The sequence below is a fragment of the Dufourea novaeangliae genome, unplaced genomic scaffold (assembly GCF_001272555.1).
Source record: "Dufourea novaeangliae isolate 0120121106 unplaced genomic scaffold, ASM127255v1 scaffold25, whole genome shotgun sequence".
Lineage (NCBI taxonomy): Eukaryota > Metazoa > Arthropoda > Insecta > Hymenoptera > Halictidae > Dufourea > Dufourea novaeangliae.
The window spans coordinates 1946019-1967860 of record NW_015373901.1 but is presented as its reverse complement, the minus strand read 5'-3'; the positions used below and the strand labels follow the sequence as shown (position 1 = coordinate 1967860).

Genomic DNA, 21842 nt, shown 5'->3' with positions numbered 1-21842 from the left:
AAGGGTGTGAAAACTAACCTCAAAGAGGCACTCCCATTTTTTAGTAACTGTTGAAGTACAAGCGAGAGGAATAAATGTTTGAAACAAAAGTTAATTATAAAGGTTGTAAACTTACAGTAAAATTTTGAAAAAAGTGTTTGAAAATTTTCCTTTTTAAGAAAAAATACTTTTTTCAGAATTTTGTTAATTATTCCTCTAGTGATTAACATAAACAATGGATGGTATGTAGTAGTGTTTATCGATAACAGAACACCCAATGGCACCTACAGCGGTAAAGGGGTTTAAATATAGTTACCTTCGACCACGCAACTCCATCTAATTTTCTACATGTTTCAACCCTTTCGATACGATCATATCTGCCACGAAACGTATTGCACAATACCGCAGTACGAACCATACGTGCGCATTGGAGCAACACAGAAGCTGACGATGCTTCTGTACGTTCAAATATTAAATATTAATTATTATATTTAAATAAAAAAAAATCTTCCAGTAGAAATTTTAACAGTAAAATTTAATATTGAATCTACTTCAACGATTTACGGACTGTCTTGACTAATCCATTTAAGGAGCCCAATACTGTACAGAGGTTGCTTCGTGGAATGATTATAGTCGTCCACAATATCGAAAGGGTTAAATATGTTATAAAATTCTGGATTTCCTAAATTGTTTATAAAGTGAACACTCTTTATCCGCCGTGTTTGTGTACCTTCAATGAATTTCAAAGCAACAGTTCCCAAACTGGACAAATCGGACGTTTCAACCGATCACGAACAGAAAGGATTGGTTAGATCTCGACTCGGATGGATCTGCATTCGGAATCGATTAACCTACTTGAACTTAGCCCGGGCACGGAAAGGACCAGTTGGGTCCGGGGGTGCTACGTACTCTAGGTCAATAGCTGTAACACGATTCCGGGAGAGCAGTTAATTCGTTGCCGGCATATCAAGTGCCGGGAGTCCTTGCGGAAGGATTACGCGAAACGAATATCTTAAGGGGGGCCAACAAATATAATTGAATTTCGGGCTGGAACAGAGGCGTATTTCTATTCCGGCCGCGACGACGGTAACATGTTTCAATTTGTCGTAAACGTGTAAAATCGTCGACCTCCGCGCAAAGAATCATTGCATGGGGATTCGTGACTCGACCGGTGTCATCCGATAACCCATTTTTTACAGTACGGAAATATCGTTCCTTTTTTAACCCTTGTGTAGGCAACACAAAAAAGTGCTTCATCATTTTTTTAATCGTTTAAACGTGGAAATTCCAATTTTTATAAGAATATTTCTTCAATAAGTCGATATTTTGTAAACAATTGTTTAATCTCAAAACTGTTTAAAGCTCGGGATAACGCCCCTAAATATTCTTACTTTTCACTAAGTATTATTCGAATAAAATTGTGCCCAACTCTGACCCTGGAGTAGATAATGTGAAGCCTATGCAATGTTAGGATAACATTAAAAATCTTGCATTTTCCGATAGAATCAGCAAATAGTTTCCTTGTAGATGGACAAAATTGCGAACGTATGTTCAATTTAGACTTAATATCTACTTGTAATTATATGTTGAACAAATTAATCAGTGTAAGAAAAACTGTAATATTTAATATTCCATCTGAGTACACTTTTATCATTTTACATCGAGCAAAATGTATATTACAAGCTAGATCTTCAATTCAGCTATATTTGAAATAACGTCGAGGAAGGAGAAAGACGCAGATCAATAACAATTTCTTTACACGTTTCGCTGTATCTAAGAAATTTTCTGAAGAGATAATATTAAAATTAGGTGGAAAAAGTGTGTAAAATCGTAATAGTGTTAATGAAACGAAAACGTGATTGGGTCGAAATAGATCCCACGACCATAGCAGAATTAATTGATAATCTAGAATATAATAAATAACAACTACTCTGTAGAACTAAATTTCATCTTCCTTACATTTCATAAATATGCTTTATACAAAAATTCTTAATTATATACATCATCAAAAGTCGACGTTAAAATTTCAATAAGCTTGGCACAAATCATTCAATATTTCAAACAAAAGAGACAATATTACTCGCTACGTTTATGTCATCTTTGATTCCCCTTTGTGGTTGACATCAGCCGCGAATTCGAGAATTTCCCCACGATGAAATTGAAGCTCGCCCCATTCGCCCGTGCCACTAGGAAAACCGTATCCGACATGATCGAAGCAGCGACCAAAAAATTAGATTTATCCGAATCACGCGACTTCTGCCCGTCTAACCTCCGGCCAATTCCCGTTTTCTGTTACAGTATCCTCGAGCTGCGCAAAGAGAAGAGCCGAGACGCTGCCAGGTCCCGGAGAGGGAAGGAGAACTTCGAGTTCTACGAGTTAGCGAAAATGCTGCCATTACCGGCGGCTATTACCTCTCAGTTGGACAAAGCCTCCATAATAAGGCTAACCATCTCGTTCCTCAAACTTCGGGAGTTCTCGAGTCACGGAGACCCGCCATGGAATCGGGATGGGCCGCCGCCAAATAAATCTGTCAAAGGTAAGCGGTGTTCGGGGTCGTTGTTCACCTACTGAGACTGCGTCGAAACTTCCGAAGCATTTTCAAGTTTTCCATAGAAAAACAAAAACGTGGGAGAACTTTGATTCTTCTTTAATGGACTTCATCTATAAGATTGTACCTATTGGAATTTTCGAAGCATTTTCATGTTTTTGATGGAAAAACAAAAACGTGGGAGAACTTGGATTTTTTTTTAATGGACTTCATCTATAAGATTGTACCTATAGGAATTTTCGAAGTATTTTCAAGTTTTTGATGGAAACAAAGGGGAGAATTGTGATTTTTAAGTGGATTTTATCTATTCAGATTACATACAAAATTTCGAAACATTTTCAAGCTCTCAATAAAGCAATAACCGAGACTCGTTTTTTTAATGGATTTAATCTATTGAGACCATAGAGGAATTTTCAAAGCATTTTTAAACTTTTAATGGGACAAAAACAGCAATACCAAACAAGCATAACAAGTAAGAACGAACAAACTGACAACTGTGCTCCAGGAGCTTACACTCGATATTAAATATCCATTAAACAATTAGCTCCAACTTCTACGTACATAACAAAAAAATAACCAGTACAATTTCATTTGTCGCACTGTTGCAATTTTTATTTATTGACACATATTGGTATCAAGGGTCCAAACTTTCACAACAACTTAATACTTCTTCCCCAACCCTCATCGCGTTCCTGGGCCCCCAAAATCCCTCTTCCACAAGTTGCTCCAACATGGAAACGACACGGATGATTGGAGCCCCCGTTTATTAGAAAGTATATCTGCCGGTGATATCCTCTGATGGATCAGTATTTAACCCCGACAGGGGAGTCGATCCGTTGTTGAAGATCGACGATCGTGTATACTCGCGCGGCGGAACGTGTCGTCGGGGTGAAAGCACCGGAGAAAGTCCAGCTTATTGCAAAACGAAACTGTCATTAAAACCCGACGCAAATAGCGTGATTCGTCGCATGCAAATTAAATGCACCGTATGAAACGATATTTTGTTGGAACGAGGAGGTATTTATTTAAAAATTTTGAGGTTTCACTTAAAGAAGTTAATTTTGAGCCAAGTTTAGTTAAAGATGGTTAAATTATAAACTATATAGGTATATTAGTTTAAGCTATATTTTGTTGGAACGAAAAAAAATTTTTGAATGACTTGATAAACGTTCTGCAGTGTATATGTTCTTCGTGGTGAAGGCTATTCGATCGGTGATATTGCAAATAAACTGCAGATATTGAAGAACTGTGTGTGGAATATCGTAAAAAATAAAGGAACGACCAGTAATGCAATAGATATAAAGTTCTTCGTATTTTCTTAAGCCAATCCAGGAGTTCGAATACCTTTCAGCGGTACTGTATGTTTTTACAATATTAAACTGAGACAGTATCGTTAAACAGAATTAAGTAAAATTGTATAGGTATTTGAAGTAATATCACCACAGTGAAAGCATTAAAGGAACATCACATTTTTTAAACAAAATGGAAAGTAGATTCAACATATTTGTATTTGTACAGAATGTAGTACGAAAAATTTAATGAAACTAAAACTTTGGTGTAGTTTAAAAAAGTTTTTATTTTGTTTTTAGTCTAATAGAACCACTAACAGAGAAAACAAATGTCTGATTAATTTCCATTTTGTTATTTTACATAAACTATCGCAAAATAACAATTCCAAAACAGGAACGGAAATACTTGTACAATAAAATTGATTAAATTTTCATTACAGTCTACGTGTTATTACATTTAACACGCTCGAAAAACTTCATTACCGCATAAAATCCACAGTCTACCTCTAATCAATAAAACAATTCAACCTTTCCAAAACCATTGAAACAATTTCCATCAACTAACCTCCCCCGGATGCAAGAAAATTTAATAGAAAAGTAATCAAAGCAATTCCCGCAGTGTCGCGAATTAACAGCGAGACGATAGAAACAAACGCTTGAATCAGCCGTATCGTTAATTCACCGAGATACGGGACGCGTAGCGTAAAACGGGGGGTGACGTCTGAATTTCGATGGAAATTCACGGTACACCGGTATCGAATTAACTGGACAAAGGTCGGCCGCCCGGCGTTCTTAAGAATTCGCGTAAGCAACCCTGCGATAGATCGAGCCTCGCGATATCCTTTATAACTTCGAGTGACCACGCAGCCTGGCACGAGATTCCCAGATACATAGTAATAGAGAATTGTCGGCTATAATCGAGCGATACGATCGCCATTGGCTTTCTTCATTTTCGTGGTTCATTTAACGAAAATGGGAGGCGACGATCCAACCAAACGGGGATATCATCCTCTCGCTTGACCAAGAAGACACTGAAATGTAATTCTGGGGTCTATTATGACCTTGGTTTTCAGGAGTTTCGTCTAATTCGCCATTTTACGACAACTGGTTTAACAACATCAATCAATTGTTGCATTATAGTATTCATTAATTGATTTAAACTTGGTCTAAGCTAAAGTGGAATTAACCTTTCTCGGTAAGGACGACGAGTATACAAGTGGTCCATAAAATGCTCATTGTGGCCGAAGAACAAGTATGTATACAAGAGTTGTCTTCGAAGCATGGTCGTAGCCAGTTCTCAGCCAGGGGGGGGGGGCAAAAATATTAGCACATCGACTGCCACAGTGAAAAGGCTGTACGTAGCCAGACACACTTTATTTTGCTTTTAAAGTCATAAATCGTTGAAAATGTATGCGTTTTGTTAATAGAAGCTGTTGGTCGTGTTTCAAATTATACTGCAATCTTAAACATTACGCAAAAATATTGTAACTCTGGGAAGGGAGGGGGGCAAAATCCAATTTTTTTCTTGCAGGGTGAGCCAAAAATAACTTTGTTCCGCCAAAGGGAGGGGGGGGGGGCAAGTGCCTCAAAGAATTCTTTATCTTCCTGTGAAAATATTACAGAACCACTCGAGATCCCCGTGCTTTGGATATTTTTACGTCGATTTATGTTTTAAAAAATAGAATTCTACGAAATTTCTTTTATAAGTGTGAACATTCCGTTCCCCTATAATCATCTGGTCTCTCCGTAAAATCTTTCCACGCTCGAAACAGGCACGATTCTCCGAAAATAATGCACCGCAGACTCGGGAAGGCTGGAATAGTAAGCGCCCGGGACAAAGCGTCTTTCGATCGAGAGGAGCGAAAATAAGGCGTCGTTGGGTTGGAATTCACTTATTCATCGGCACTACTTTCGGAATCGGGGTTGGTCGGTTGAGTTAATATTTGTCATGGCGTAGAGAAGCATAGGGGGAGGGTTTCGACGCATACATATAAACCGGGGGTGGGAGGGAGCACACATAAAGGCTTAGGTGGGCTGTGCACCGCCGCCGCTACCTACATGGAAATCTAATCACAGCAACCCCTGCGTGGGCCTCGCGTTACCAACCGCCAATGTAACTAAACTAACGAAAATCGAGTTAAGGCCCCACCGTCCGCACATCGCCGCCGCAGCTCCTCGTCAAACTAAATCCAGTCCGCCCGGTTCAACCCTCGCCCACCACCACCACCACCCCCGCACATGTCAGTACCACAAGCGGAACGAGACCTCTCGACTTAACGAAGTAAAATGCGTTAAAGATTTCCAGACACGTCGGTTCATTTATTTCCTTTACGGCGCTCCTGACGGGGACTGACGTTTTATTTTGTCTTCTTTTTTTTAGCCCGGACGATCGTACAATGGGGAAAAAAATATTTATATATCGGGGTGACACTTGCTATTGATTAATAACACTGTTTTCTGCGTAAGGTTAACATTAGAACTACCGAAGCAGTAAAAATGACTGGTTAGTACAATTTTATAACGATGATCAAATGTTATAAGTTTTATCAGATATTTCATAAGTTTCATTGTAATATGCAAACGAAGAAATTAGTTCACTTGCGGATTTAAGTAGTTTCAGACGTTTTTGTCATGTTTATCGATCCGATAAAAGTAGACATACGCCTATTGTTGGTAGTGTTATGTTCATAGTTCTGCCCACTAGATTATGCCATTGACAGAAAGTTAAATTACGGTAAACCAACCAGTAATTAACTGCGTACCAGGGAATTACCATTAGGCAAAGAAATGAAAATTATTAAATGCTTATAAATGGAGTGTTGTTGCACTTTTAATGTCACATATTTTTCGTTTAGCGTATTGTTTAGCGGTTGGCCTGCCCTATCATAGAAGGAAATTATTTTTAACTCGCAAATGATGTTCGCGAAGCGATCACGCCGAATTTTCTGTAACTTCGCTCAACTATTTATGGAACCAAAGTAACCGATTTAAGGAACCTATCCAAGAATTTTGCCGTACTTGGTAGATGTTACTTTTTGATTTTAAGGGAGAAACCATCCCTTAAAATGATTGAAATTTCTTTCTACCGATATATAGACAACTAAAAACGACATAAATCTTATCTAAACTTCTTTCGATATTTTTCGTAGTTCACAATTTACAAGCGAATAAGTAAAAGGAACGTTTCGGATAAAAAGCGTGGTTTCTCCATTAAAGTCTAAAAGTAGCATCAACTACGTACCACAAAAGTCATAGGTTGGTCCTATAAATAATTAAGCAAAGTTACAGAAAAATTGGCGTTTATCACTTCGCGAACATTCCTTGTTAGTAAAGAATAGAGTAATAAAAAGTGACACAGTAAATATTAGCATTAAATACATAGGTACTTTACGGCAATATGTAGTGTCCAATGGAAATTTACATTATCTTCATATAATATTATTAAAAATGGTAGACATGTGTACAGTAATGTCATAGTTACTTCGATTAGAACAAAATAAATTCGAATAAAAAGAACGTTAAAGTGAATTACCCTTATTTCCCATCGCGATATTAAAGCAATGCAGAATCCCATAACATTTAGCATACGAAACAATTATACGGAAGAGAGAGAACCCTTAAATGATAATTTCACTTACTAACTCGCCCCCGAGCAGTTCGTCGTTTCCACTAAAGTCGCATGGAAATTGGCAAAGCAATCGGAAACGGCGGAATGGCTCCCAAACAGTGCATCTATAGGGGCACTAGTTTGCGCGGAATGGCTCGCGTAATTTTAAATTGATTTTTTTCTATCTCTTATCGCAATTCTGCTACCACGATCTTCCGTTTTATCCACCTCGTGTCTACTGTTCTCGAGAAATTTCGTCGATAGCGCGGCGAAAAGAAATCGTCGACGACATACCGTTGTTTCGGAAGAAAAATGCAAGTAGGCAAAATTTCACGGAGGAATATTTCGCTAGAAATACTTCATTAATTGATAAATTGTAGATTTTATGCACTTGGATACAAATATGTGAGATACGATGAAATGAAAATTAGATTGTTTTTGATGCATTAATGTTCTTAAGATAAAAAATATTCAGTACTGGAAATATTTATTGTATCACTCTCAAATTCATACAGTAGCACAATTGTTATAGCAGTATACAATTTATTTTGGCCATGATAGTGAGGTACACATTTTTGCAATAAATATACATGATAACGTGTTTAATATTCGAGTGATGCAATAAATATTTCCAGTACTGTAGATTTGTTTAACTTTTATTTTTATAAATTAGTTCATAAATTCTACAATCTACGTATTACATTTTATTCCAAGATCTCAGTTTAGAGTTTCAATGATAGAATTGTGTCACAAAATATTTGTGTAAATGTTTTTCAATTACATTAAGCAGAAAAATGTTTAAATATTGACAGGATCGTGATATTAAGTGCGAGAATGTGAAAAGGTGGGAAAGAAAAATATTATAAAGTAGAATACTGTGTTCGGGGTTCGTCGAGAGACACATTAGCACGTTCGATCTTTCCCAAATTGATCGTGGCAATAGCGGCAGATATTTTTCCGCCTTCCCCAAGGAAATATCCACCAGCTACGGTCCTGGACATCCCAGTAAAACGTCCCCTTAGTTATTTATCAAAATATTGCGACGACCGACGGAAATACGTAATACTCGCTTTCCCCAAAATTAATTTCTATGATTAGCACAAACCTACAGGGACCCTTGAGATATTCTGTTACAAACACATACATGCAATTCTTTTTTCTTAATTACGAAAAAAATATCTATAATACAAATTAAACAATACGAATGAAATTTTAAAAGCTGCAACTAACACTAATGACGTTTTCAGAAGAACAGATCGTATGCATCGATGCAAAAATGTATTGAAATGTATAGCAAAAGACTTAATGAACACGTCTAATTCAACAAAACATAATTGTGTTATATTTTATGAAAGTAACCGGTGTAACTTCTGTAATAATGAAGTATGAATGTATGTATTAACAGAACAATAATTCATTAATTACAAAATTATGGTGTAAATATATGTAGATCAAGTTTCCTAAAGATTCAACTCTGATACATACACGCGTTAGATGAATGTTGATTATTCTGGAGACGGAGCGTCATATGAAAAAAATGTTCTTCTACATTTTCGACTTATTTTTGCATGTATCATCACATCCTTTCAATTTGTACTACCATTCCAGAAACACTCTACCCAATAGGTAACGACAATTACACAACGTATTATGCAGTATACAAGCACAGTACTTATGAACCAGTTAATTTTAAAAATTGTTTCATTATAATATTGTACAGATAAAAAAACAAGCTATGGAAACTAGAATTTTAAAACACGACATCTGTAGTCGGTACTTTAACAGATAGAAAGTTTCTCATCAAAGAAACACCAATGGTGTCAGATATATTCAAGTAACGTTAATTTCACCAGTAGGCCACTCGATTCCAGCAATCGAAAGACCCTGGCTCGTTACAGGGAAATCCAAGTCGACGGGTCAGCAAAGAGTTAATAAAGACCGGTTTGGTCGAATTGATGGACGTCCAATGATCAGGGGGCTATCTTCGGTTTATTCTGACCACTGTGAGTCACACTTATTCACCCTGGGGGTGATAGCCTCCTGACCGTGGGCCCACGTGATCACCCCTTCGCCGTCTTCTTTTCTCCCCTCGTTTAACAAACAAGACGAGTCCGTCGTCTTCTTACCGTAATAATAAACCCACCCTGCTCCTCGACGGTAATGAAAGACTTAGGCAGACTCGATCAAACTCGACGCGAGCGAACCGCTTAATCTGGTAAGCCCCGGAATCGAGCCGAATCTTCTAACTCAGCCTGGATTGATGAGCCTGCTGCTGCCGGTTGGCCCACCTTTTCGCTATTCGGTCAACAAGTTAATTCCGATATTTCGCCGGGCACGGACCCGGATTCCCGCCCCGAATAATCCGATCGGACTTTCGCCTGTCCGACGACGAACGTTTTCCTCCTACAAACGACACGCCGTCGTTTCGTTCGCGTCGGGCACGACACGTGAATACCGATTAAAACTTTTACCGATCGACGTCCTACGGTGGTTCGAGTTGGCTTCCTCGAATCGCGAAATTCCATTTGATCCACCGGGGGGACTAGCGATGGGCATTGAAGCATATCGAATTGCTTCGAATATCGTAGTCTTGTTATAAAAACGATACAACGTTTTTTTTGTGTTATCGATATGGAAAAGTTGCAGAAACACTGTTGGACCAATCGTCAAAAGTGTAATCCTTTAGCTCAATAAGTTGGCTGGCAGAGAATAATTGTGTCACTCTTAAGGTTCGAAGCGAGAATTTGATTTCTGACAGTCATCTGCAGTTTTTTGAGAAACTAATGTTTTTGAGTTGTATCACTTTTTTAGTAAGGGGGCGATATGTACACTAATACTCATTAGTAGTCTGCGGATTTTTATGCATAATAAAATTTTAGAAGGTTGTTCAAGACAAAAACAGAAGTAGAAATTTTTTTCTTCTCTTAAGTATTTTAATGGGTTCAAAGGAAAATAGAAAACACGTTGCATCTGACGAAAGCCTTGTCCTTCATTGTATTTTGCAGCACCTATAGGCTATAAATGCATAAAATTCGTAAGCTACTCATTAGTATTAGGACATCAGGTATGTGTGAACAAAATTTGATGTTTCATACAAATTGTATATTGTATGCTACGTTATTATTTCATAGTAACATAAGCGTTGTCCATCGGGCTTTAATATCCTTTAAATAATATTTATGTCAGACTTTCAGTGATTTCGTAATGCTACTTAACATTTAATGTATACTCGATAAGTGTCCTAATATATACTTATTAGCAGGAGTGTACATGTGGTGAAAAATTCAAATCATTTTAAATGTAATTTTATACTTAACCCTTAATTCCTGTTAATCGACGAAATTCCATTAGCTGTTCATTCGTAACACTTTTAATAACCAAGCGAACGTTATTTCCATTACCGTTATGGACATAGTGCGCCACTTACTGTCAATTGAAGGTACTCAAACGCCTAGAGCTTTCGGAATTCTCCACTAGATAGCGATACTAACATAAAAATTCAGACTCGTCTCTGTAACGAGTCGTCTGTAGTTTACGGGATAAAACTCCTGAAAGTGTTGATAAGTCTTGAACCTTGTGTGTTGATTAGTCTTCAATCTTTTAAGATTCGATAGATCCTAAAAGTCTTGGAAATCTTGGAAATCTTGATAGTGTTCAAAGTTTTGAAAGCTTGGTGAGTATTCAGTATGTTACAAAGGCATTTTGAATGCTTTTCATAATATTGCTAGGACAAAAGCATTCGAAAATGGTTTTGTAAGATACTGAATACCCAACAAGCTTTCACGACATATCAAAACTTTCAAAACTTCAAAAACTATCAAGACTTCCGTGACATTCAGAACCTATGAAATCTTTATAGACTCAAGACTCAAAATTCAAAACTTATCAAGACTTTCAACAGTTGTAGGTATCGAAACATATTCGAAGTGATTCGAATTTTCACAGTATTGAAAAACTTTAAATTGCTTCGAAATTGAGATCCCAACGCCCATCACTTAGGATTAGGATTGCGCTATTCGGAACTTCGAAGAAATATTGTGAGTTGATGCTTTGTCATTGACGTGAGGAAAGTGTAGGATTTGAAGATAAATTTAATGTTATTTGTATGTTTGAAAATTGTGATTGATGATAGTTGTAGATAGGAATTGAACGACCGACGGAGTTAGATTTCATTAAAATCGAAACATAATACAGGATATGTGTCGAATTTGGTTATTCGAATAAGGATTTCATTGGGTTTCAAATAAAGTAATAATCTTATTAGAGTCTACTAAACTTCTTATTATAAATCCATAGAATGCGCATTCTAATGACGACCTTAAAATTGGATTTTTAATTCAGATTTAGGTAAGGGGTATTACTTTTCGATTAATAAAATATGATCCAGAACCAAGTTGAAGATAAAACGTACTATTAATAAAAACTTGTTCACTGATTACACGATGTATTATGAAGAAGACAGACATTTTCTGTGTCAATATGTATGTCCACAGTTGTGTTATCTACATATGAATGATAGCACTATTGATTGAAGGTAAATATAATTCATATGTAAAGTCCTTTCAGACCACAAAGTGACGAATAATACGTTCTTGGAAAATATTTTGATAGACTTCTATTCGTTTATTATTAGCTTATGACTTTAAAGATGAAAGATGTAATGATATTTCCTGAGACTGCATTACGAAGCATTGAGTGTCTCGTCCGAAAGAGTTCTCAATGTGAGACGTTATGTGAAATGAATTTACTCAAATTTCATGAATTTTAATTATCTAAAATTATAATATTCAAGAAATAATTATCACGATAAGTAGTAATACTTAACCTTTAAAAAAGAAGTAATTTAAACAATTATTTAAAGTAATTTAAACAGCTTCCTTTTCGTTTAATGGAAGGTTAAGTATTTTAAAAACATTTATGGATGTTAATTTACCAGCATATTAAAGATATTTGAAGGGGGCATAAAAAAGAAGTTTAAATATTTCCGTATAAAAGAAATTTAATTTATCTATTCTAAATCGTTTTCCCATTTTTTACACAGATATATTATTTCTGTTAATTCTGACAAATGGTAAAATAAAAATTGTACAATAATTATAGATTTGATAGAATATTATTTGTACACTTTACTGTAGGAAAAAAGTGATTCGTCTATTACTGATATTTACACACTTCTGATTACATACAACATAAATTCTAAATAAAGCATGTGTATTCAATAACGAATCTAATACATTTTCGCAATTTATTTTGTTTTAGGTGCAAACCGAGTGAGGTCTTCAGCATCCGCAGCCGTGGACCACTTCGAAGTGCATCAAGGCACCCATATCCTTCAAGTAAGTGTTCAATTTCGCCTTTAACCATATTAATACTAACCATTTGCACTCGAAAGTTTTTGCAACAGTAACAACGAAAAATTCCTATAAACCTATACACACTTTACGATGACACCATTTCCGAATCATCCACGAAAACAAATGCATAATGCACAAATAAGTCAACGATTTGGAACTCTACCGATTTAAATTATTAAACAGTTCAAAGGAGACATTCATCAAGAATAGTTACTGCAAAACTGTACCAAGTACAAAAGGTTAATCGACGTCTAAAAAATCGTCACGGATCAGAATTTCAAATCCTTCATACTAAAAACTAAATGAAAGCCCAATTCGTTCTAAGTCCAAATCCTTTCGCCTACATTTACAACATCCAATCCTGTGAAAAACTCAAAAAGAACCTGCAAAATTCTTCTTGCTCACAAATACCCCCGCGATAACTTCAAACCAAATCCCCAAGAAACTCGATCGACGACTTAATCTCTACATCAGATGGAACTCCCTCGACCGTGATACACAAGCAAACCGTGACAAAACTTTACTGCGACAAAGATAACGCAAGAACTATTGGTTGCACAAAATCCGCAAAAAACAACACACTCGAATGATTCTCCGCGAAACGAACACAAACGAGGGAGGTCCAACAAAGTATTCGATTCTGCTTCCTGGAAACACCGGGTGTAACTAATGGAAACAAAAGCGTTACCAGGTCGCCTCGGTCCCCTCTATAGTTTGAAATTTTTTCGTAATTATAGAAACATTCATGTAAAACCAACAAATATCAACCTCTAATGCAAACTAACACTGAATGTAGAATTTTCAATGATTTTATTCTTACCCTGATATCTCAGGCTAGACTCGATAAAAGGAATCTTATCCGTTACCAAAAAAAGGTTAGAGAACACGATATGTATGCTGGATAACGATAAAAAATAATTAAATTCGACCCAGAAAAAAATATCGATATATCTGTACAGTGACTTGAAAGTCACACGGGGTTGTAGAAGGTTAAAAAAAAGAAACGAATGGAACCAGCCCGAAGACCGATTGCTCCCATATTTTCCGTTTCAGTCGCTGGACGGCTTCGCGATGGCGGTCGCCGCTGATGGACGGTTCCTGTACATATCCGAGACCGTCTCGATTTACCTTGGACTCTCACAGGTGAGTGTGTAGCCTCTTCCACCGTTTCGGGGGCGTCTCGTCGGTGAGCATGGCTCGTTCGCGCGGGGATGTTGATGGAAGATCGGTCGGCTGTAAGGCACAGGGGTGTAGAAGGTGGGAACCAACCAAGGAAAGGAGAAGGGGGGCAGGGATAGGTGATGTAGGTAGGTTGGTGGGAGGGTGGAGGAGGATGAAATGAAGCGGAAGACATATAAGACACAGGCATGCACGTGAGGATGGCACGTATGCGAGCCGGAAGGGCAAAGATAGTAGTAAGGGAACACACAGGCCCCGGTTAGAAGAAGGAGGAAGCCTCAATGAAGAAAAGAAGAAGGGTAGAGACAGTGGCTAGGTGGGAGATAGGTGGCCCGCCGCGTTGGGAAAACGAAGGGAATGGAAAAAGGGAAGGAACGAGCGCGAGACACGGGGAAAAAGAAGCGTGTGGCTGGCTAGCGACGAGAAGAGAGAAAGAGAGATGCGGATGATGATTGTGGGAGAGAGGTCAAGAGAGGAAAAGAGGATAGAGAGAGAGAGAGAGAGAGAGAGAGAGAGAGAGAGAGAGAGAGAGAGAGAAAGAGAGAGAGAAAGAGAAGGTTGTATGAGTTGGCGGCCATACTGGCTGGCACCAAGCATGACATAGACGAGGGAAGGATGGGTGGGTTGGGGGCGGGGGTGGTCGCATGCGGCTCACGTAGCCTCTGCACGGCGGCGTGTTCGCCATTCCTAATGCTGCCCGTGAAGGTAGATGGAGAAAAGAGAGAAGAGGAGGAGGAAAGAGGGGGGCAGAGGGGTATAGACGAAGAGAGATAGAGGGACCAGTGGAAGGGAGGGGAGACGACGCGATAGCGGGAGGAACAGGAGGTGTACGCGGGAGGTGACCGGTGTACCAGCTCGGTTCTGCGAGACTCGTGGAGCAATCAATAGGGTGTTTCGGGGATTCGGGAAACCGGCGCCGACGTTGCCACAAACATGGCCGCCGACAGCCCCTTGGCGTTCCCCGTGGTGGATATATACTCTTTCATTAGTGACGGCGATCCTGCGTAATAATCGGATCGATCCTAAGAATCGATCTTTTATGAAGGATCGGCAATGAGATTCTAAGAATCGTTGAGAAAAAGGATATGTCCTAAAAGGGATGCTTGACTCTCTTGGTACCCGAAAGCAGAGATATCGGCTCTGCAGTCTTTCCCTCAAATATTTTGAGCCGATGTTTTGGCAGTTTGTATGTAATACGAATTATAAATTCCGATACAGAAATTGACTGAAGTAACATACTTCCAACATTTTTTGTGTAGAACAAAATACACTTTACAATAGAATACAAAAAAGTGTAATGTCATCTTTATCTTTAGAAGAAATGTGTTAATTGTAAACCTTTTAGTACCTTAGAGCCGATATATCGGCTTTGTGGGTTTTCCCAAAAATAACCCGAACCGATACATCGGCTTTCCATTTTTATTATAATTTAAACACGTGTAATGACACTTTATGTCTACAAAATAAGTTTAGATCGCTAGAACATACGTTTACTGGATAGGGATAATAAAATAAAGAAAGACCGTGAGAATATCTTCATTTTTAAGAGAAATATTTTCATTTTAATAGATACCTGGAAATCCGCATATTTTTCAAGGTATTTCTGGACGGTGCCAGAAAAACTTAAAAGGGTTAATAAATATCTTCACCAATGCATATTTTCCAAAGTATTTGTAGATGGTAGACAAGAAAAATTGTACGGTACTAAGAGGTTTAAATTAACTTTATTCTTGCACTCATTGGTCACATTTAGCAGTGTTAGAAATAAATTACCGTATATGACGTTGATCGGTTGATTCTTACAATGCCGCCGAATCATATCTTCATCTTTATCAGAAACAACCGATCAACCATGTATACGATAATATTATTCCCAACACTGGACAAGAGTGACTTCAATCAATCCAACCAGTCACATCGTTTGAAATATACGGGATTCCTTCGTGTCACTCTTATCACGCTCGTGGCAAGAATTCACAATAGTATGTACCAATGTACTTTTTGATTGGTTAAACCTTTTGTCCTTAGGTTCTACTAGCACTCTCTAAGCATAAAATTCTATTTCCGTTTTCTAATGAATCCAGCAGAGAAAACGATCCTTAATAGATCGGAATTAACCATTGTGTAGGTAACCCGAATATCCAGGTACCCATTTCTTGTCTAAAACAGCACTTGGTCTATTATAGGAAGGGAAAACTAAAGAGTTTCGAAAAAATACGAAAGTAAAAGTATCTATATTTATCTAATCTGTCAGAATTAGGGGTATTCCAATTGCTCAATAACCGTAAACACTTTGGTGGTTGCCCACGCAAGGATTAAAGATGATCGGTGAAAAATCGAACGTTTTAGGAGATAAAATTTGGATCGTTCCAACAAAAGATCGCCATCACTAGACTCTTTCCGTCCAAGGCACCAGAATCGGGCATGCGTTGCCCGACCGAAAACTCTCCGATATGGAAATCGAGACGACGTTCGAGGTGCTATCCGTTGATGGTTGGAGGAGACTCTTTTTTTCGAACCGTTCCACCCGCCTGTTGTCGTCTAGATCCCCGTGCAAGAACGACAGCCTATACAACCGTTTCCCTCCAATCGTCGGTCTTTAATTGCGAGGGTTTTTAATAGGTCGCAAAGAGCTTAGAGCCTGGTGCCTGCGGGTATATACCACCAGGGGGGCTTTTATTATTCCGCGGGCAAGTTCGATTGAAATTAAAGTTTCCGCGCCGATGAAATTGACTTCCGTCGGAATTAAGAGTTTCGTTCGACGCCGAGAATACCCGGGACCCCCTCTTCGCTGGTAATCTAGCTCCGCAGGGATTTACATACCTTGTCTTTGAGTTACGTGAGCGCGATCGAGATTAAAGGAACTACGCATGCGACACGTATACAATTATAAATTTAATTTTGTTTATTTGAAAGATTTGATGAGAAGGTGTAGAAGTGCATATTGTGAGAAACATTTCTTCGCTGATAATCTAGCTCGTGGGATTTATTAGGTGTACCGATAAGTACTCCACTATCTTTTGTTTAATTCACTATTTACTCCCTGAGAAATTGTATTTTAAGAATGAAAAGAGTAGGAACGTACTTTGTCTTTGTGACGTGCACGTGATAGAGATTAACCCCCTTAAAAGCTCACTAAATTGTAGGAATATGTGTCAAAATAGAACTCCTTTTCCTATTTCGTTACTTTGTTATGTAAATGTTTGTAAATTTGTATCAAAATCTATTTTTCGGAAGTAACTTCTGCTGAGTGGTACCAGAGGAAATTTTATATTTTCGTCAAATATAATATTACGGAGGTGAACCTTAATGATACATTTACTTCTGTCTATTTCTAAAATTTCATGACTAATATAAAGGTGCATATTGTAAGAAACATTGTCTGAATGTAAGATTAAGGAAGATAGGATAGTTAATGTAATACGGTAAAGTAGAAGCATGTCTGACTACGAACGTAATGAAACTACTTTATTACAGAAGGTAACTCGATACAGATGATTGTAACAATAAATTTCTATTATCATAAGGATATGTTTGATTTTTAACTAAAGGCTGAAACTATTTTAAGTTTGTATCCTAGACTACCAATATAATATAGGAAAACTATAGAGTAGATATTATATTTTCCAAAAACTTGTAATCGAATGGTGGGAACACTATACCAGTGAAGAAACAGCTTTAATGTAGTTTTCATTCGGATTTACCTTCAGTAATATTCTGTTCCCAGTGTATAAACTATTTTTGTAACAAACTTTTGAATTGATAAATACATCATCTCAATATAAATTTTTTTATTTATTCATTTATATTAACCAGTAAATTTACAGTTACGTAAATCCTATAAAGGTAACACAAAAATTACTGGTACATAGAGCTGGCTTAAAAATAAAGAATAAAAAACAGGAAAGAAAAAAAATATATATAATAAAATATAACAGTTATAAAGGATCTGGAACAATAGTATACATATTCACTATTCAGCGTAGAAAAATATTATAAAATAGAAATTACCTCACAGTTTATAACTTTCGTTTAAATTGTTACACAAGATTTTTTTCTAAACCTCTAGATATCTCAAGCGTATACTTACTGACTTCCACCGCTACATGCTTTCGCGAATTCAATCGATGATGCACAGAATAAAAATGGCGCGCGCGTGCTTGGATTTCAGGTAGAGATGACGGGATCAAGCGTTTTCGATTACGTTCATCAGCAAGACCACGCGGAAGTCGCCGAGCAGTTAGGCCTCGGTTTGACCTCGACCACTTCTTCCGGTCCACACTCGTCAAGCTCTGGATTGGCGTCGCCCAGCAGCGCTGCCTCTGAAGAACATGGTTCGTCTTCCACTGCGAACCCCGACGGTAAATTTTTCGCGTCGATGACGTTTTATACGAACTACGCGATGTGTATCTCTCGTCACAATAAATAAAGACATTCGAGTCGAGATTGTTTGCTGATAACTGTCAAATAATCACCGTCGAGTTATAATGATTCTTGTGAAAGATACAAAGGGGAAAATCGCGGGAAAACAAAGATGGCGGCTGCCCGCTGTTTTCGTTCAAATGTAGTCTCACTGAATTTTAGTGAAAATAACAGATAAAATACCAGCTTGTTATGTGGAATGTTTCAATGTTTTGGTGATGTTTGTATTTTTCATTTGAATTTTTATTCTTAGCATTAATAGAATGATATTTTCTTGATCTTTACCGAGATCATTGAAATTGAAACGTCATCTGTGGACTGCGGATTTTATACATTTATAGTGTTCGTGATCATTTGGAACTCGGTGTAATGAAAATATTAATGAACTTATGTGAAGTTTTAATTTTATTTTGAATCTAAGGAAACCTTGAACAGAATAAACAGACTTAACGTAAATTAGTCCACAGAAATCGATATTTCTATAAATATCCGCAGTCTAGTCATCTGAATCAAGTCAATTTTGGTGTAGATTCGCTACATTTAAACGTTTAATTTAGTTGCAGTGTTCGTTAGATTGTTGAAATAGTTAAAAAGGTATCAAAGAATACGCAAAAAGGAAATACTCGAAATAATAAAAAAAGTAACATTCTTCAGTTCGTTCAGGACAGAATTTTATTTGGACAAGAATTATTTTAACAATCACAGTTACTTTACAAATTCTGAAAGGATGAAGATGTAGTAAATATTTTTATCCGCCAAATTAATGTTAATTTCTTTCCTCTTACTTATTCATCCCAGAAATTTTGTTTCTATATGGAGAAATGTATACTGTATTCTTTCAAGTTAAATTATTGATTAGTATTTATTTATTATATTTATAGCAGTTATTCTTCTTTTAAACACAGTGTCCTCGGTAATGTCCTTGTCGGCGACTGGTCTCTATAAGGGATACGACCGAGCGTTCTGCGTCCGGATGAAATCCACGTTAACAAAAAGAGGGTGCCATTTTAAATCGTCTGGTTATAGGGTGAGTCTTGACGGCTAACATAATTTCCACAAATTTCAAAAAACAAGATCATAGAGTACACATGAAGTTTATATTTTTAATCTTATAAAGCACTTATTTTATTTTTGTAAACTAGTAATTTGTATCAATCATAATTTTTCATTTTAATCTGAATAAACGTATATTGCACTTTAATCCAAGCAATTTTAAAATCAAGAAGGTACTCCTATCTGAAGTATCGATTTTGGGCAATTTTTAGAATATAAAAAGTATAGATCAATAGAAAGTCTTACTTTAAAGTCGTGGCCGTATATTTATCATGACAACGAATGACGTCACGTACAGATCCTTATTAGTATTTTGAATTTCAGCATAAATTTTCACGAATTCGTCTTTGAAATGGTAAATTTGAAAAAAGCAAAGTAACAAAAACACGTTGTCGTCGTTGATTTTTCAGATCGGAATGCACTCTTAATTTCTCTTCGTTATTTTTCGCTCTTAAACAGACCTCTTTTGCGAAACAATTACGTTTAATTAACGAAAGCATGGATCTTAATTAACTATTATAAATTCAGGTCGTACTGTTACTGTGCCGTTTGAGACCGCAGTATACGTTTAGCCATACAAGAAAGTCCGCGCCGCCATTGATGGGCATGGTTGGATTGGCAATCGCACTTCCTCCGCCAAGTGTGCACGAAATTCGCCTTGAAACCGACATGTTCGTCACCCGGATTAACTTCGATTTTCGGATAGCACACTGCGAACCAAAGTGAGTGGACAATATAATTTCTCCGATAATTTGTTATCGAAACGATTAACACGTTGACTGTCACGGTGGTAATCCTGGTGATCAACCTCATTAAATTACAAAAACATTTGACTTTTAAACGATGACATTTACAATTTTGTAAACATAAATTAGTAGTTGAACAATTAGAACCATGGTCCAACCAAGGAGTGTATAAATGAACATATAAATATTTATGGGTTATAACAGAAAAAAGTGTAACAGATACATCTTGTTATGATATTATCCTAATAGTAAAAAATTGTGGCAGTCAAGGTGTTAATAATTATTTATTCCCTTCAGTTCGACTGGCATTTATAAAACTGTTTTGTTTTACATAGGGTATCCGAATTATTAGACTATACCGCTGACGAATTAACGGGGAAAAATCTTTATACGCTGTGCCATGGGGAGGATGCGAACCGTCTTCGGAAGTCTCACATCGACTGTGAGTATTTCATTCATCGTTTTCCTATTGTTTATACTTTTTAAACATTAACGTAATCAAAAATTGCAGTAATCGGGAAAAGTACTCTTCCGAACTCTTTACCCGACTTACCTTCGTAATACATTTGAAGAGCTTGGCAGTGTATATTTGGGACATATGAAAAATAATAGAGAACAATGATTTCTATAATAGTTCACTACTTTTATTGCGATGAAAATAAATCACATAAACAATTAATAGACTGCCGAATATATCCCCTTTTAGTAAATATGTACAATAAAATTCGAAAAAAATTTGGGACCAAGAGAAAAACTGTTTTTAAAATTCATTGAAAGTGTTACGAATAGCCCAAATTCAATATATGAAAAATTCAATATACTGAAATGCTTTTATAGCCTTTGTTGTTCCGTGGACTGCGTGGTTTTCATCAAAAAGATTTGATTTGTTTCAGTGATTCACAAAGGGCAGGTGTTAACGCATTATTATAGGCTGATGAACAAGAGCGGAGGATTCACCTGGCTGCAGACGTGCGCGACTGTTGTGTGCAATTCGAAAAACGCTGAGGAGCAAAATATCATCTGTGTCAATTATGTCATAAGGTAACTTGCCAAATTCTCGTAATACTCGTATATCTCCATATATATATGTATAATATATATTATAATATCGATTACGTTTATTCTATATATTACCTTTTTATCAGAATCTAACGTACATATCCAATAGGATTCTTCAATACCTCAGAAAAGAAGAAATTTTTTTCATTTATAAATTTTCTACTAAGTAAAACTTACTGAACGTAGAATTTTTTTGTACTTTTTTTAAAATTCTTTTTTTTGAAATTATTCTTTTTTACAGAGGAATAATTTTTATATATTTTTTTGTTTAGTGGTCGTGAATATGAGAATTTAATCATGGACTGTTGCCAATTGGAAGACGGCGTGATGGGTGTCAAGCGCGAGGACGCCGCTGGAAACGATCCAGAGAATGGATCGCCCGATGCCGACAGAGGAGGTACGCGCCTAAAAAGTGAATATTTGAATAACTCTTTCTACCTTGATAAACTCTATGATACAATATTTGTTTTATCCAATATTTAACAATATTAAAAACATTAATACCCAGATAGCACATGACTCCTAATGACGCCTTGAAGACGGCTTAAACGAGCCTTAGACCTAAAACAGCCGTAAAATGGGGGTTTTCAAGGCATCATGTGCTA

General features: G+C 36.9%; 1 protein-coding gene across 1 annotated transcript in view; it reads left to right on the top strand.

Annotated features, from left to right (window-relative positions):
* The window catches only part of LOC107193661 (protein trachealess), a 45111-nt gene that overhangs the window by 21588 nt on the left and 1681 nt on the right, over positions 1-21842 (top strand). Inside the window, exons 2-10 of the mRNA XM_015583150.1 lie at positions 2278-2516; positions 12684-12760; positions 13832-13921; positions 18129-18318; positions 19285-19406; positions 19961-20154; positions 20514-20620; positions 21072-21219; positions 21510-21634. Coding sequence (XP_015438636.1) covers positions 2278-2516; positions 12684-12760; positions 13832-13921; positions 18129-18318; positions 19285-19406; positions 19961-20154; positions 20514-20620; positions 21072-21219; positions 21510-21634 — 1292 coding nt within the window. The remainder of the gene's footprint in view (positions 1-2277; positions 2517-12683; positions 12761-13831; positions 13922-18128; positions 18319-19284; positions 19407-19960; positions 20155-20513; positions 20621-21071; positions 21220-21509; positions 21635-21842) is intronic.